At 36.0% G+C, this 18,890-nt stretch overlaps 1 protein-coding gene across 2 annotated transcripts; it reads right to left on the bottom strand.

Moving 5' to 3' along the window:
- Nucleotides 1–259: 259 nt before the first annotated feature.
- On the bottom strand, nucleotides 260–3,355 carry LOC140833710 (probable polygalacturonase). 2 transcript variants are annotated; one of them, XM_073198036.1, is made up of 6 exons: nucleotides 3,103–3,355; nucleotides 2,158–2,456; nucleotides 1,849–1,966; nucleotides 1,567–1,741; nucleotides 1,377–1,447; nucleotides 260–1,295 (listed from the first exon to the last, which is right to left on the bottom strand). In XM_073198036.1, the coding sequence occupies exons 1-6, from the start codon at nucleotides 3,116–3,118 to the stop codon at nucleotides 616–618; spliced, it is 1,359 nt and encodes a 452-aa protein (XP_073054137.1). In that variant the 5' UTR covers nucleotides 3,119–3,355; the 3' UTR covers nucleotides 260–615. The 2 variants fall into 2 exon arrangements, with proteins under 2 accessions (XP_073054137.1, XP_073054136.1); XM_073198035.1 differs by having other exon boundaries at nucleotides 2,158–2,460; nucleotides 3,107–3,354.
- Between the last annotated feature and the right edge of the window lie 15,535 nt (nucleotides 3,356–18,890).

Raw genomic sequence — 18,890 nt, 5'->3', positions numbered from 1 at the left:
ATTCAGACATTATCAAAGTTAGTGAAATTTATGCGCTTAAGTCTTAACAAAAAAAAAACAATTAATCAATCATCACCAGTTTAAAATATTGAATGGGGTCCTCCCTTTTTTTTTTTTTTTTTTTTTTTTTATCAATCACCTAGTTATTCCCTCGATCATTCTGTGGTGGACGGCATGCAATGTTTTAGTACAGCATTTGGAATATTAGCAAGACAAATAAGTGATGCCAACTCGAAGAAACAGATTCAAAAAGGAATAATAAAATGAAAGCTTACAATTTATTGCAAATTCCAACAACACATAATCCCTTTTTAATCACAATTAAGAATCAATCAATCTTGCAGCACTCTTCAGTTCAAGAATTTACAATGTAAATGTAATAACTATTAAACACAGAACAAGTGAAGCACATGTAACTGAGTCGTTATATTCTACCAAAACTTTTCTTACACATGAATGAAGAAACCGACTCTGTACATAGAATAGAATCTTATCTGACCTTCTTGGTTTTTGGCCGTCTTGCTTATTCTCAGAAGATTATACAGCATAGCCGGCAGAAGTGTTATCTAATTTTACAGATTAACAAATGAATAGTTTATGATTCGACAGGCTCTGTTACAAGTCTGCAACTTGACTGGTCAGATATGAGTGCAAGAAGAAACAATCTGAGGATGAATTGGAAAACGGGCTTTGGAGTTCAGAACAAGGTTCAGGTGATACATTAATAGATGAACCAATGACATTGGAGCACAACCACCGTAAAGATGGATCATCGGAAGTGAAAGAAAATGAAACATTCGACAGACATATAGAAGTGAACGGAAATTCATCAATTCCTGAAAAATTACCGACTGTGGTAACATTTACGCCAACTACGTCCTTAACTGAGATTTCACTAACCACTGGAAGAGCATCCGGATCAAAATTTTTATCTGGATGAGAATCATAATGACCTGTAGCTTCGATTCCTTCCTTCAAATTTTCCATGAAAACATCTGATATTTTTATGTTTTTGATATAGCCACCCCTTCCTCTCGCTGTCTTTAGCTGAATGCCGGATAATGAATCAAGTATATGAATGTGCTCGACTAGAATATTCGAAATGCCACCAGACATTTCACTGCCAAATGCTATTCCCGATCCCGAAGAAGCTGTCAGGTGAACCTCTCGAATGTGAACTTTGGTGGTTGGTTTGCCATATGCAATGCCATACTCATCCCAACCACTTTTAAGAGCAATTGCATCATATCCCATGCTAATGTTGCAGTTCTCAATGCAAATATGCTTGGAAGAATCTGAAGTAACAATATTTTACATCAAACCCTGAACCAGTTAATGCGTGTGATTTACTGAAAGGGATCTGGATATCGACGAACCTGGAACTATTCCGCTAGTATATGGAGAGTCAGGTGGAGAATATATGGTTATGTTCTGGACTCGCAAGTAGCTTCATAAAAGAAACAGAACAGAAAAGCAGACTTTAGAATAAAAATGATTTAGAGGTCATATGCTTAATGTAATATATAATAAAACAAATGGTTCAGGTACAAAAATTAAGAAATCTACCTGCAATAAGTAGGGTGTATGTTCGAAGCAGGTGCATTCAAGAAGGTTAAGTTCGATATAAAAACATTGGTGGAGCCAATGAATTCTATTAAATGTGGTCGACTGTGATTTGAGGAACGTTCTTTCATCTGTTCCCACCAAACCAAACCCTGACCATCAATAGTTCCATTATTGCCTGTAAAGATGGTACAATACACAAATAGATCACATCAGAATCAGAATACTGTCATGGTAACTAACAATACGATATTGAACTGGGAAATTCAGGCCAAAATGCGTAACCTGTTATAACCACATCAGTTAAATTCTGCCCAGTGATCAAGCTGCGATACCTACCAGGTACCTCGAGGCCTCCACCATAAGAAGGCAGTGGTCCAACGACACTCCACTGACTGTAATCCTGCATAAACAACATTTAAAGATAAAGACTTCAGCGTAGAATAATTCACATTCTGATAGATTCTGAAAACTTGTGCTCCCCAAATAAAAGAACTTAGTTATTCCTTTTTTAAAAATTTATAGTCTTAACCTGAGCACCAAGAATGATGGCATCTTTTTCAAGGAATAGGGTAAGATGGCTATAGTCTTAACCTGAGCACCAAGAATGATGGCATCTTTTTCAAGGAATAGGGTAAGATGGCTAGTAAGATTGATGCATCCGATAAGCCACCTGCCTTCCGGAACATATAGCTGCGCACCACCCTTGTCTACAAAGGACTTGAGATAGAAAATGGCATTCTGAAATGCTAAAGTGTTCAAAGTTCGCCCATCTCCAACTGCCCCAAATTCGGAAACAGAAACACTGTGAGGTCTGGGAGTTAATGGCCAGGCAGTCTCACATTCTCCATTGTACTCTACAGCATAACTCGATACCAGGAGCAAAAGAAGTACTGCCTGAGAAGAAATGAGTAATAACATTACATTGTACATTACCCTGAAGAACATCAAGTTTAAGGGCTTCCATAACTAATTGAACAAGTGTATTTGCTCAAGTACGGACATAAATGGACATGTTCAGAAAGGAAACCAAAAAATGCAACTTGTCTTAAGGGCAGTAACCAACAAAAAAATTGTCAGAAAATGCATAATATAGGATCCAATGGAAACAAATACTAGGTAAGAAGTAAGAACCCAGAAACGGCTCAAATTTTGTATCTAAATAACTATCAATACCCTCAAATTAGCACACGAGAATAATTATTTTCAGATCCAGTATACAAGAATCAAGCGTCTCTTACAGCAGATGTAGACATATAAACTGGCATCCAACTCAAAAACTGTGAAGATCTAATTAAATTAACCAAAACTGACCCAAATAAAAAGCCACTTCCATCTACAGTCACTAAACTCGAAGAAAGACCATATAAAAAACACACAGCAAGGGTCAAAGATAAAGCAAATAGCACGATAACAGAAACCCTGAAAGGAAGAACATCCATTCGTACACACACGACCACATAAAGCGAAAAGAACCATAATCAGGAAAATAAAGCAGCTACATTCATCAATAACCGAAAAAAGAATCAACGAACATACTTACAAGCCTCTTCATGTCCGACTCTCTTTTTCAAGTCCTCTACTCATTCAAAGACCTTGAACTGCACAGAAGAAAAAGGGTGGTGAGTGGCAATTAAGGAGAAAAATTACTCAAACAAATAACGGATGCCAAGTGAAAGGGACAGCCAGCTCCAAATGAATAAATAGCACTTTCTATATCAAGCAATTTGACTAACATGATTTTAATTATTACAAAATAAATTGGAAAATTATAGATAATTGGATTCGAGCGTCATCAAATGAAGGAGACAAGTTGAATAAATATTTGTGATGTGAGAGAGAGTGCGTCATGTGCATTCTTTCCTTTATGGGACCCATACCCCCAATCATACTATATTTTGTTAGGCTGGCCACCTATTTATACAATGATCTTTTTTTTAAAAAATAAAATAAAATAAAATAAAATAAAATTATACAAGGGTCTTTTTTTTAAAAAAAATAATAAAATAAAATTTTAGACTAGGATTTTTTTAAAAAATATATAAAATAAAATTATACAAGGATTTTTTAAAAAAAATTAATAAAATAAAATTATACAAGGACTTTTTAAAAAAAATAATAGTAAAATAAAATTATATAATGATTTTTTTTAAAAAAATAAAATAAAATAAAATTATACAAGGATCTTTTTGGAAACCCCAAATAATAAAATATCCAAAACAACCCATTTTTAATAAAATAAAATAATTATATTCCTAAAAGACAATTGAATGCATAACTGCTCCAGGCTGAATCTTTTAATTGTCTTTCACACATTCTCAGAAAATGTATCCTAATCACTTTTGTGACAAAGTATTTTGTTTAACATAAACATAAAGATTCAATATATTAGATATAAGTGTTATCTTAAATATTGTAATACATTGTCACAACATGAATTAAAAAAATATAACAAATAGAAAAACCTTTAATTAAAGGTAAAACAAAGATAAATACGCACAAGTGTGTTATGAGTGTGCAAGGACAAAATAATCACTAGAAAAGAAATCGTGTTTACAAAATCAATACCAGTGAAGAAACGAAAACTATCTTCCTTAACAAGTCAAGTAAGTAAATCGTGTCACAAAATATCAATAACAAAAATAATCAAAACAAAATAATGCAAATTTGTGTGGCTGAACTACGTACGGAGTAACAAAATAACTCTTCAATCAACACTTTTAAGAGTGAGTCTTTAAATTTCTCCATCACGTCACGGAAATACATTGAAACAACGTTACTTTGTCTTTGTGAGTTCTTAAGAAAATTCTCTTTGTTTTATCATATCTCGCTCGTCTCGCTTTTTTTTGGTACCTCAATTATTTTTCAATATATATAGACTTGCATTGATCTTGTTATGATTCTTTGAATAGCTTCTTACGAGATAAAGAAAGTGGTTTTTCATTAGGAAACAATTTTTTTAAATATTAAAAATCAAATCTAGAGTCTAAGAAACTCAATATTCTAGAAATACAACTTTTATGCAAAATCTTATTAAAAAAAAGAATTTAGCAGATAAATTGTGTTTTGCAAAGCAATACACATTTCCTTCAAACTCTATTTTTTGTATTTCTCCACAAAATAAGCACAAATAAGTCCACACAAGTTGATTCAACTCCAAGAACTCCCCCTGAATTTAATGGCATGTCTCTACCTGAATTTGATAATGTTAGCTAGAGGTTGTTAATGACTATGGGTGAGAAAAAATAGCGAAATATCGAAAAACCGTACCGAAAAATATTGAACTTACCGAAAATTTCGGTACGGAATATTTTTTTTCGGTATTTCGGTATATACCGAAAATAATTTTTTATTATTTTATTTTAAAATTTAAGTTCGGTATACCGAAAAAATATCGGTATACCGCGAATGTTTTCGGTATACCTACATTTTTTCGGTATACTGACAAAATTTTCAGTGTCGGTACGGTACCGGTATGAATTTTTTTCATACCGAAAATTCGATATAACGAATGTGCGGTATGAAAAAAGTTCATACCGGTACCGTACCGACACCGAAAATTTTGTCAGTATACCGAAAAAATGTAGGTAACAGAAAACATTCACGGTATACTGAATTTTCGGTATCGATATCGGTATGGAAAAATTTCATACCGATATTTTCGGTACGGTATACGTTACTGTAGTTCGGTACGCTATACCGTACCGTACCCATCTCTATTAATGACCGCATGTGTAATGCCCGAGATTTAATATCGTATTAAATTACGATTATTGATTTTTAATCAAGACGATTATGAAAGGACTAACCGAGACACGAATAGAAAGTGTGCATGTGAGATTGTTGGTGCGAGAGCCGAAGGTCTCGCGCATATGCGCGAAGAGTAGACGTGCATATGCGCGAGCTGTGCGGAAACCAAGGAGCCAAGATCGAACCTTGCGCGCACATGCGCAACGTAAAGCACGCACATGCGCGATAGGTCCAGTGGGGTTGGCGCATATGCGCCGAGAGAGGCGCGCATATGCGCGAGTGTAGTTGGGCACGAGACAGTAGGTCTCGCGCATATGCACGGCGATGGGGCGCGCATATGCGCGAGCTGCCGAGAAGCCGAGCAACGAGACCAGTAGGTCTCGCGCATATGCGCCGATAATGTCGCGCATATGCGCGAGACGTGTAATATGTGGGATGAGCCACTCGTATTGAGAGAAATCCGTCTATCCGATTTTGAATCCGATTTCGGTATTGAGTTCCTATCGACGTAGGCTACAACTAGACGCAAGTTTTGCTACGTTTTGATATGTTTTGAAATTATGGTATTGTCAGAATCTGATATGATTCATATATGATGTTCTTGTCATGTTAGACATCGTATAATTGAAACCGGATTGAAGAACAAATACTATATGAAATTGTTATGATTTTCGGAGTAGTTTTGGAGTCGATTTGATATCAGAATTGAATTGTTATTGATTATGAGATGTTGGGATTGATATCTGATTAATATGATAGTGATGGATATATTGAAATTATGATGTTATGTTGTTGAAACAGAATTTGACTGAATTCTGATTATATCCAGTATGGATTGAATGGTGTATTGATACCGTACCCTCGATATTGTTATTATCAGATTAAGTATTGACAGGCTTGGGGTTCGAGACTACGACCGAGTCAGAGTATCAGAAAGAAAGGTATAAATTAATGTTGAGTTGGGATTGCACAACTCGAGTGAGGTTTGACTCGAGTTTCCCTAAATCACATACTTAGTTTATTACATTGATATTTGTAATTGATGAGATTGATGTTTGTAGTCTATTGATTTATAGCCACTGCATGTATTGACTACTGAGTCGTTTAGTTATTGGCTGATTCGCCTAGTCACCGGCTGATTCGTCTGGTTATTGGCTGATTCGTCTAGTTATTGACTGATTCGTCTAAACTTTGGCTGATTCGCTTAATTACTGGCTGATTCGTCTAGTTATTGGCTGATTCGCTTAATTCTTGACTGATTCGTCAATTCTGCGGCTGTTTCGCCCAAATACTGGATATATGAATTATATCGATGCCATGTAGGAATTGATTCATTCCTATCGACTGAGATTCGATATAATTATCAATATCCAGACATCGGGATCCCTAGGTTAGAGTTGAGTCGAGTCTGAGACGACGTGTTGTTTGAGTCGAGTCTGAGTCTGAGTGTGATTCATTGCTTGATATTGATTTATGTTTCTGATTTGATACATGTTATGAATATTTCTTATATGCTTTTGTATATGCTTTTATATGATTGCATGTTTATATTGTTTATACTGGGATGTAATTCTCACCGGAGTTATCCGGCTGTTGTCTTGTTTTGTATGTGTGCATGACAACAGGTGGGGCTGGATCAGGGTCAAGAAGAGGATGAGAGAAGACAGTTAGCGTGGAGATCCGGACTTAGGAGTATATCTGTTATATCACCTGAGATGTAGTGAAGAAACAGTAGTTATAATGATTTCTTGTTGTACAGGACTTGTACTTAGATCTGATAATAACAATATCGAGGGTTTATTTTATGATAGGATCGGTTCTCGTAATAAGAGTGTTTAGAAGGGAGGGTTGAATAAACACTCACACTTAAAAATGTTCTTTAAGAATATTTGAGTTCAGTTTGGTGATAAACTGAATCTCGGAATCTTGTTGGTCAATAACAATCAGTGAAACTAGAATAATTGCGGAAAGTAACTGATTGAAAGATAGAATACGAAACTGAAAGAAATATGCAAGAGTTGTTTCTGGATGTTCGGAGAATTTAATTACTCCTACGTCACCCCTTCTATCACAATGATAGGATATTCACTAAAAGACTTTGATCAAGTACAACACTTGTACAGACCCACTTCAGTTTGGACTTACAACTGCCAAAACTGAAACTCTTATTTCTACACAATATTTTCAGTACGTAACTGATATTAGCACAATTGAGTCTAACAACTTTTAGAAAGTGCTAATAAGCTCAGATTGTAGCCTTGATTGCTATGAATAATTCAACTGAGAGTGAGCTGAGATTTTGACATAGTAACAACAAGCTTTAAGATTGAATGATCGTCTCTGCTTTATCTGTTGTTCTTCAGTTATATTTATACTTCTTTTTCAACGGTAACTTTGATATGTATTTGAATTCTAGTATCCGTTGATTGCTACTTCATCGTTCCTTGGGCAATGTTCTCTTCATTGATTGTGATACGGCGTCTTAATTGCAATAGCCGAAACACATTGTTCAATGCTGTAATGATTGAAGTGCGAAGTTCTTGTAATCTGTTATGTCTCCTTTGTTCTTTCCAGAGACGTCTTCAGTTGAGAGACTGATCAGTTGATCAGTTTACTTTATGTCATTGTATCAACTTACTTCAGTTGCCGAATTTTCTTGTGCGCATCAGTTGATTCATATTTTGTTAATCGATTGATTTATGTTTTGTCAAACTCCAGAATCTAGTTTCCAACAATTTCCCCCTTTATGGTGTTTGACAAAATCAAGTGATTTAAGATCGAATAACTGAGCTCTTTGTAGATTACGCAACTGAATTATAAAATAACTGGGTTCCTTGTAGATAACATAACATCTGAGAATATAATATCTGGATTTCCTTGTAGATAACATAACATCTGAGAATATAATATCTGGATTCCTTGTAGATAATATAAAATCTGATCATATAAATAATCTGATTAAATCTTCTTCAGCTGCTTTGTCCTTCCTCCTTTTTGTCAAACATCTCCATTTTGTCTGACAGCTTTCGAACGTCAATGGATAGAAGTTTTACATCTGCTGAGAGACTTGAGGCGACAGTTGTGAAGGAAGTTTGAAGTGATGCTATTCGATTAGAAACAGAGGTTTCCAGTCGCTCAACTCTCTGACTGATTACATTCTGAGTTGTACAGAATGAGCTAACTAGCCCATTCTTCATTTCTTGCACAGTCCTGGTAAGAGAGTCCATGTTGGCTTGAAGATTGTTTAGTTTTGCTGAGTCAAATTCAATCGAAGAATCCAATTTGACAGTATGCGACAGCTGTTCGAGTTGAATTTTCTTGATTTCAGCTAGCATCTGCTGCATACTGTACTGTATGTTCTGAATTTCTTCAAGAACAGTATCCATTTCTGTGGATTGAATTGGAGGTTGCTGGCTGGGCGTTTCTGAATGCTTTGATGGTTGTCCAAAAAGAACTAATTCTTGATTAGTTTCCATTGTTCCAACCGTAGACTGTGCTGGAATGTTTTCTTGAATTTGAGATGATGATGGTTGATTTTGATCAAATAATTGTCTGTCTGGCTGAATGATGGAGATGGGTTGTTCATGCATAGAGGCTTCTTGTGTAGGATTAACTGAACTTTGTTCTTGCTCTTTTGATTTAGTGAGCAACCGACTTTCTTCATGTTCAGCAGTTTCTTGGTCTAATGGTTTTGCTTGTTCGTCAGTTTGAACAACTTGTTCAGCAGAACTTTCGGACTGAACTGGTGCTTTAGTTTGAGCTTTGTCCGCTGCAGTTATTTCTTTTCTGATTTTTGGGTTGGTACTTCAGTTTGGTCTTCAGTTTGAGCAGATATAAATTTTCCATCAATGAGTGACTCAGTTGGGGCTTCAGACGATATCTTAATATCTTGCTCTGGTTGTTCAGCTGAATGAGTAACTGAGTCATACTCAGCTTCTAAGGCAAGAGCTTGAATGATTTCATCGATGTTTGCCAAGGATAGTTCTTCTTCAGAATATAACTGATGTTCTGTCTGAGAGGATTTAGGTATTTCCTGAACTGGCTTTTCAGTTGACTGTTGTGGAGATGGTTCTTTTTGTGGAGAGAAGGATAAATCTTTTTCAGTATTTGAGTTGAAGGGTTTTTCATGAATAACTAGTTCCTGATCTTCTTCCCAAAATCTTATTTCCCTTTGCAGGCTATTAAGATCTGCGTTCAGTTGAGTGAACACAGCTCTATCATTGTATGCAGTTGGACTTGTTGGATGGTAGTTGGACTTCAGCTGTGCTACCATTCTTGCTAGCTTTTTGACGCGAATCTGATCAAAGAAGTATTTCTGCCTTTCTAATGCTTGTGAAATTGTAGCAGCTTTGACTACTTTCATCACGATTGCTTCTAGTTTGATGAACTTTTTCAGTTGAGATCTATGCTTCAGTTCTTTGGCAAAGATTTCTGTTATGAATCTTTTCCAACAGTCAAAAGATTTTAATTGTGATGTGGCAAATGCATTGACCTGTTCCCAAACAAGGTCAATGTGTGTTTGAATGGCATTGGATGGCCGGGGTTCTTCAACTAGCTGTCCTTTTCCTTTGTCAGTTGAAAGAGTGTGAAGAAGATCCATCCCTGAGTGTGTTGATTGTACTGGTTCCCTTAATACGATACCTTTAGATCTGGCCCTAGGCAAGATGGTAGGGTGATTTACAAGGGTTAATGGGGCTTTATCCTTAGCTGTTGTCTTGGCTTTGGTAACTGGTTCATCAGGTGAGAGTATCTGCAAAGGTATGGCTTGAATGAGTTGTTGATCAGCTGATTGGATAACTTCCATTGTTGTTGTTGTTTAGGTTCTTTTAGTCCTTGGTCTTTTGACAAGCGTAGGTGAAGGAGTTTTCTCTGCGTCTGATTCACTGAGAATCAGTTTCCTTTTTGCTGTTTTGACCTTCTTGACTGGTGATGGCTCAACTTCCAGTTTGGTTATTGATTGCAAGATGTTTTTGGCAGTAAAGACTTTGAATTTTGATGATATTTCAGCATTTTCAGCTACTAAACCCTTCAGTTTTAACAGATAACTGATTTGGATAGCAAAGCCACATGATTGTTTGGATGACTTGAGCATATTCTTCAAGATGTTAAACAGAATATATCTCCAATTTACTTTCTTTTCACTCATGATTATGGTCATTACCTGGAATTTTTCGAGTGTAAGAGCAGCATAAGAACCGGCTTTTGCTAATATTCCCTTTGCTACGATATCAGCTAGCAACTGAATTTTTGGTTTCAGTTCCTTCTTTGGATCGGAAACCTTGATTTTTCGTCCATCAGCAGATAATCGAGACTGCATTTCTTCAATGTCCTGAGTTTTTACTTAAGAAAAATTTACATAACCATCAGTTGGTAAAGAAAAGATTTCTCCGAAAGATTCCTCAGAAAGACGTAGCAACTGATCATTGATAGTCACAGATATAGTGTCATTATTAGTGATAAATCATTTCCTGTAGAATTCATTGACCTCTTTGAGATATATCTTCTGGGAAGATTGTCCTAAGAACATCCTGAGACCTGTCGACTCAAGCTTTAGAAATACATTCTTAACATCTGCTTCTTGAATCGATAGAGCCGAGTTAAAATCGATGACCATTGCATTTAATATGTGGGCAGGAGTTTGAGTCGCCATTGAAAGCTGAATGATTTCCTGTAAAAACGAAAAATATAGATTTCCTTTGAAAAGTGAGGATAATCGTGATTGTAAGGAAGACGAACTGAATCAAAGCGGGTAAAGTACTTTTGTTTGTGACTGTTTGAATTATCGGACACGTGTCAGTCCAGGAAAATTTTGAGTAAAAAATGTGTGTACGTGTGCTGTAAGCGTGTGTACAATTTTGAGCGGTTAAAAATGTGTCCACGTTATAAACTGAAATTCATCATGATTTGTCAGACAGTCACGTCATTTGATTTGGAATATGATAGGTTTAATTAAGTAACTTATATGAGAATATTAGTGAAATTAGCAACTGAACGATCAGTTAGTGAGGCTGAGTCCTTTCAGTTGAGAATACACTAACAATTGTCTTCTCAGTTAACCTCTTAAACCACCATTCCCCCTAAATAGATGCATTATAAAAAAAATAAAGTCGATTAAATAAGATAATCCTGAGGCTTAGTAGAGTAATCATCACTTAAGAAAGTGTCCTTTCATTTTCCCGACTTGGCCTATAAATAAAAATAAAGAAGTTAGTCACAAGTATCAGTAAAAAATAATGGAAGGAGCAAGTAGTTCAAACGTCTCTCCACTTTCGCTTGAAGTTCAAAAGGCTGCTATAGAGGACAGGGTTTTTTATGCCAGTCTTCCCTATTGGGAAGAGTTACAGGAGCTGGAGCTTCTGTACAACTCTGGGAGGGTTACCACCTTCAGGCGGATAGCCCAGCTGAGAGAAGTGCGAAGGCACTTAAACATTTCTGTAGAGGTGGATGCTTTCAAGGAGGGCCATCTCTATGAGCTAATGCTTCGCAAGGAGCTGGAGATTCTTAATGGCATTGCTTCTTCCCACAGCTTCTGCAAGACTTCTTCCTCAGCTCTAGCTGTTTGGATGAGGATGTGGATAGCTAGTGTAGAAGAAACTTATGAAAATGTAGTTCTCTCCAAAATTTAAGGATAAATAAAATGTTTATTTTGATAATGCGTCGTTTTTCTTTGTTTCTGCACGCAATGATCTGTATGAGATTTAAACACATGGAGTAATGACACACTAAGAAACATCAGTTGTGATAAGTAAATAAATGAACTGTTGAGAAACTAATTATCATAAGTTGATGATAAACTGATACTATTTAAACAGCTGTTAATAACAATCAAACTGGTGTCAGTTGATAATGAACAACTGATAACTTAAAAGTCCTCGGTATATGTGAAAAACTCTTTAATTGACTTGAGACTCTTCAGCTTCTCCATCGTCATTTTCCTATAAATAGGATGATAGTGATAAAAGATGTGTTTTAATATCAGTTCAAAAATATTTCAATATGTCCGATTCTGATGCATGCAGCAGCACTCATGTCCATGTGACTGAGCAATCAACCCCTCATTTAATAAATATCAAAAGAAAGATGGAGATATATGTCCTGCAGAAAGTGTTGTCAACATGGGAGAAGATTCATGAATTGAAGAGGATTAGTGACAGTGATGCTATTCCTACTCGTGCTCAGGAGGCAAGAGCATTGAAGTATCTTGAACGTTTTGAATTTAGGCATGTTAGAGATTTGGTGGAGGACAACTGTCTTTTGAAGGCATTGCTGTGGAAAGAGTGGCATGTTGTTGATAGGATTTCGAAATCTAGGGTATTTGCTAGAGTTCGAATTTATGAGTTAAATGATTGGGTTAGAGCATGGCTAGATTCAGTTGATGCCATGATATCTTCTGTAAAATGGGAACGTTGGTATTCATAATAAAGTGTTATTTTCTATTTGTTGTGTTCTTATTTTCTGTATATGATTCTGTTAGTATAACAATATTACTAAAAATTTCTAAGATAAGTCGATTAAACCAAGAATATTTCGAAAATAAGAAAACTTAGCCTCAGGTAATGGTTTTGTGAAGATGTCAGCTGCTTGCTGTTCAGTTGAGATATATTCTAGCCGAATATCCTTTTTTAATGCATGATCCCTGATGAAGTGATGCCTGACATCTATATGTTTGGTCCTTGAGTGAAGAACTGGATTGTAGGTGATGGCAATTGTGCTGGTATTATCACAAAATATGGGTGATTCTGTTGATGTTACTCCATAATCCTTCAGTTGTTGCTGAATCCAGATCAGTTGTGCACAACAGCTACCAGCAGCAAGATATTCTGCTTCTGTTGTTGAGGTAGCTATGGATGTCTGCTTCTTGCTGAACCAAGAGATCAGTCTATCTCCTAAGAATTGACAAGATCCACTTGTACTTTTACGATCAAGCTTACATCCTGCATAATCTGCATCTGAGTATCCAACTAAATTGAAGGTGAAGTCTTTGGAATACCATAGTCCAACATTTTGTGTATCCTTAAGATATCTCAGAATTCTTTTGGCAGCTGAGAAATGTGATTGCTTAGGGTTTGCTTGAAATCTGGCACACATACCGACAGCAAAAACAATATCAGGGCGACTGGCTATTAGGTATAGCAGTGAACCTATTAACCCTCTGTATAATGTCGCCTCTACTGATATTCCCCCTTCGTCAGTGTCTAATTTAACTGATGAGCTCATGGGAGTTGTTGCGGCTGAACATGATTCCATACCAAATTTCTTTAGCAGCTCCTTTGTATATTTTGTTTGACTAATGAATATGCCAGTTTCCAGTTGCTTCACTTGCAGTCCAAGAAAGAATGTCAGTTCACCCATCATACTCATTTCAAACTTATCCTGCATTAACTTAGCAAACTTTTCACGCAATTTGGGGTTAGTTGACCCAAAAATTATATCATCAACATAAATCTGAACTAATAATATATGATTATTTTTAGTAAATTCGAACAAGGTCTTATCAACTGATCCAACTAAAAAGTCATGATCAGTTAGGAATTTTGAAAGAGTTTTGTACCAAGCCCTGGGAGCTTGTTTAAGACCATATAATGCTTTGTTCAAATAGTACACATGATCAGGAAGTTTGTGGTTTACAAAACCTGGAGGTTGTTCGACATATACTTCTTCTTGTAACTGACCGTTTAGCAATGCACTTTTCACATCCATCTGATAAACTTTGAAGTTTTTGTGAGATGCATAAGCAAGAAATATTCTGATTGCTTCCAATCTTGCAACTGGAGCATACGTCTCATCGTAGTCAATTCCTTCTTCTTGCCTATATCCTTGTGCTACTAGTCTAGCTTTGTTGCGTATAACTGAGCCATCCTCATTTAGCTTATTCCTGTACACCCATTTTGTTCCTATAATGGTTTTTGAAGTTGGTCTTGGAACTAAGTTCCAGACGTTATTGTGAGTGAACTGATTCAGCTCTTCTTACATAGCATTTACCCAGTTAGGATCAGCAAGAGCTTCATCAGTTTTCTTTGGTTCCAGTTGTGAGACGAAGGCTGAGTGAATAAATAAATTTAACATTTGATTGCGAGTTCTTACAGGAGCAGATGGATTTCCTATTACTAGATGAGGTGGATGTGACTTTTTCCATCTGTATTCTGTATTTGTTGCATCAGCAACTTCTTCGGTTGGCATCTGAGTGCAATTTTCAGCTTCAGTTAATGTCTCAACAGCTGGTATTTGAATGTTATCAGTTTCTTTTAATAACTTATTGTTGTCATTGACTTCCTGCTCATTTAATTGATCTAAAATCTCTGGTTCTGGTGTTTGGAAGATGTCTTGATTGTTATGACTTTCATCTTTATCATCATCGTCCAAACTTATATCTATCAATCGATCAGCTAGCTCAACTTGATCAGTTGGCTTATCAGTTAGTACAGTTTCATCAAAATTAACATGCGCAGATTCTTCAACATTTAAAGTTTTCTTATTAATGACTCTATAAGCTATGCTAACTGATGAATATCCAAGGAAAATTCCTTCTGCAGATTTGGCATCAAATGCCTTTAAGTAATTTTTACCATTATCATGAATAAAGCATCTACAACCAAATATTTTGAAATAGGTGATTATACTTTTTCTTCCATGCCAGATCTCATATGGTGTTTTCATATGATTCTTATTAATCATCGATCTGTTCTGAGTATAACACGCAGTGTTTACTGCCTCTGCCCAAAATTTTGAGAAATCCCAGAATCAGCAAGCATTGTTCTAGCAGCTTCTTTTAGGGTCCGATTTCTTCTCTCAGCTACACCGTTTTGCTGAGGAGTTCTTGCTGCTGAGAGCTCATGCTTGATTCCAGCATTTTCTAGAAAACTTGAAAGTGTTTGATTGATGAATTCAGTTCCTCGATTAGATCTGATTCGATCAATCCCAACTGATTTTTCATTTAAAATTGTTTTGAAGAGTTTAATCAGTTGTGCAGCCGTATGGTCTTTGGATTTTAGAAATATAACCCAAGTAAATCTTGAAAAATCATCTACGACCACCAGGGTGTATTTCATTCCCCCTAGACTCATGTCTGGAATTGGACCGAAGAGATCCATGTGCAATAGTTCTAAGCATCGGGATGAAGATTTACAGCCCTTGTTTTTGAAAGAAGATCGTACTTGTTTTCCATACTGACATGCTGAGCAAAGTTTTTCTTTTGAAAAATTTATTTTGGGCAAACCAGTTACAAGTTCATTTTTACTCAGATAAGCAATGGATTTAAAGTTTAAATGATTTAATCTTTTATGCCATAACCAGTTTTGAGATGAATTTGAAGCAATGAAGCAAACTGGTGCATGAGGCTGTTCATTCCAACTGACTTTATATGTGTTTCCACATCGTTTTCCAGTTAGTATGATTTCATCAGTTGATGTTTTAACTGAGCATGAGTTTTTATCAAATTGTACCAAAAATCCATTGTCGCATAACTGACTTATACTAATCAAGTTATACTTTAGATTTTCTACCAATAAAACATCTTTAATAGTAAAGTTACCATGGATAATCTTACCCTTACCCACGGTTTTACCTTTGGAATTATCTCCGAAACTGATGTTTGGACCACTATATTTGGTCAGTTGAGATAGCATACTTGCATCTCCTGTCATATGTCATGAGCAACCGTTGTCCAAATACCATATTGAATTTTTATCTGTACCTGTTACCTGCAAGCACACATAATATGATTTGGTACCCATATCTATTTGGGTCCACGACTTATTAGTCCCTTTGGAATCCATACTTGGATTAGTCTAACTGTCTTTCCAGTAGCTGTGTTCCAAATTGTTTTTCTCGGCTTCTGTGTGTTAGGTGTGTGTTGTACAAATGACACAGTATGCATTTTGGCTTGGTTCGACTGATTGTTTAGTCTGTATCTTTTCTGGACTGGTTTGCAGTTGTGATAATTCGAATAGTTATTTGAGCGATTCCTTCCAAACCTTTTTGATGACTGACTTACTGAGTCAGTAGAGATTTTTGGACTGTAACCAACTCCATGTCTTTTGGGCTTATACATATTCTCAATGGATTGTTCATTCATTTTGCTAGGCTCAAATTTTTCTTGATCTACTGTTGATCTGACAAATTGAATGTACTTTCCTTTGTTTACTGTCAACTGTGGTTGCGTATCTTTTTAAAATGTTTCTCCTTGATTACTGAACCCTAAACCAGTTTTGTCAGAAACTGATTTTTGTGAATTATGCATCTCATTCAATGCAGTAGACGACTTATTCCAAGATTGAATGAGTTCAGTTTGTTTTGAATTTTCAAGGATCAATTTCTAGATCAGTGAGTGATCTTTCTTTCTCTCCGCTTTTAGCTCAGCAATTTCCCTTCTTAGACTCAACTCATCAACTGATTCATCAGTTTTGGTTTTGTTGTCTATGGGATCATTTTGCTTTGATTTCATTTCCTCAAATGATGATGCAAGTTTCTGGTACTCATTTACCATATCATGCAATGTCAAAATGAGTTCTTCTCTTGTAAAGTCAATTGAACTAAAATCAAATACCTGTTGACTTGTAGATTCTGCTTCAGCATCATTTGCCATTAGACATTTGACTTCCTCTTCATCACTTGAGCTATATGATCTTTCTGGTTCTGATTCGTCACTATCAGTTTCTGCCCATTTGGATTTGTTCTCTTCAGCTAATAGAACTTCGTATTTCTTTCTGTTGGTTTTCTTATCATCTCTGGGCCTTCTCTTATGCTCATATGGTTTCTTTCTTCTGTCAGTTGATCCTTGACTGTCCTTTTTAGGTTTAGGACAGTCTGCAATGTAATGACCTGTTTTGCCACAATTGTAGCAAGCATTTGTTTCTTCTTTTGAATTATTTTTCTGGCATTGCTTCTGAAAGTTTCCTTGGTTCTTTCTCATGAACCTCCCGAACTTTTTGATGAATAATGACATTGCATCATTGCTTAACTGATCAGCAGATTTCTCAGCTGAACTGTTTGATTCAGTTCTGACAGCTGCTAAGGCAGTTGTAGTTGTAGGAGTAGATGGTTCTCCTTCTCTGTTCTGCAATTCAAATTCATAAGCTTTTAAATCAGCAAACAGTTCATGAATTTCGATCTGGTTCAAGTCTTTTGATTCTCTCATAGCCATAGTTTTGACGTCCCATTCCTTTGGAAGACCTCTCATTACTTTTAATGCAACCTCTTTGTTAGTATGCACTTTTCCGAGTGCATTTAATTCATTTACAATACTGCTCACCCTTTCATCATACTCATTCATTGACTCTCCAACCTTCATTTTGATATTGTCAAATTTCTGGACAACAACAGATAGTTTATTTTCTTTTGTTTGGTCATTTCCTTCATGTAACTGAATCAACTTCTCCCAAATTTCTTTTGCTGTTTTGCACATCTTTATTTTGTTGAAGGTTGCTTTATCCAGTGTTTTGTATAGAGTATCTTTGGCCACATTGTCAAGATTGGCTTTTCTTTTGTCCTCAGTTGTCCACTCTTCTCTGGGCTTCTGAATTCTCTGTGGTGCCCCTTCAGTTATGGCTATTGCTGTGTTTGCTTTCAGAATCTTCATGGGTCCGTCTGTTATGACAAACCACATATCATCATCTTGTGCAGCTAAGTGAGCCTGCATTCTGATTTTCCAGTCATCAAAATCTTCTCTTGAGAACATAGGAATTTTATTGAAAGAAGTCATGCTAACAAATTTATAGATCAGAAGTATTCAAAAACAAGATTCAACTGCTCTGATACCACTTGATAGGATCGGTTCTCGTAATAAGAGTGTTTAGAAGGGGGGGTTGAATAAACACTCACACTTAAAAATGTTCTTTAAGAATATTTGAGTTCAGTTTGGTGACAAACTGAATCTCGGAATCTTGTTGGTCAATGACAATCAGTTAAACTAGAATAGTTGCGGAAAGTAACTGATTGAAAGATAGAATACGAAACTGAAAGAAATATGCAAGAGTTGTTTCTAGATGTTCAGAGAATTTAATTACTCCTACGTCACCCCTTCTATCACAAGGATAGGATATTCACTAAAAGACTTTGATCAAGTACAACACTTGTACAGACCCACTTCAGTTTGGACTTACAACTGCCAAAACTGAAACTCTTAGTTCTACACAATATTTTCAGTACGTAACTGATATTAGCACAATTGAGTCTAACAACTTTTAGAGAGTGCTAATAAGCTCAGATTGTAGCCTTGATTGCTACGAATAATTCAACTGATAGTGAGCTGAGATTTTGACATGGTAACAGCAAGCTTTAAGATTGAATGATCGTCTCTGCTTTATCTGCTGTTCTTCAATTATATTTATACTTCTTTTTCAACGGTAACTTTGATATGTATTTGAATTCTAGTATCCGTTGATTGCCACTTCATCATTCCTTGGGCAATGTTCTCTTCATTGATTGTGATACGGCGTCTTAATTGCAATAGCCGAAACACATTGTTCTATGCTGTAATGATTGAAGTGCGAAGTTCTTGTAATCTGTTATGTCTCCTTTGTTCTTTCCCGAGACGTCTTCAGTTGAGAGACTGATCAGCTGATCAGTTTACTTTATGT

This window comes from Primulina eburnea, chromosome 6 (genome assembly GCF_022965805.1).
Source record: "Primulina eburnea isolate SZY01 chromosome 6, ASM2296580v1, whole genome shotgun sequence".
Classification (NCBI taxonomy): Eukaryota; Viridiplantae; Streptophyta; class Magnoliopsida; order Lamiales; family Gesneriaceae; genus Primulina; species Primulina eburnea.
This window is presented reverse-complemented; position numbering and strand designations above follow the sequence as displayed.

Bases quoted from the DNA above. Each gene is read 5' to 3' on its own strand.
- LOC140833710 (XM_073198036.1), bottom strand. The intron at 1,742-1,848 runs GTTACGCATTTT...CCATCTTTACAG, and splicing joins AACTGATGTGGTTATAACAG to GCAATAATGGAACTATTGAT. The intron at 1,448-1,566 runs GTAGATTTCTTA...TCTTTTATGAAG, and splicing joins ATACACCCTACTTATTGCAG to CTACTTGCGAGTCCAGAACA.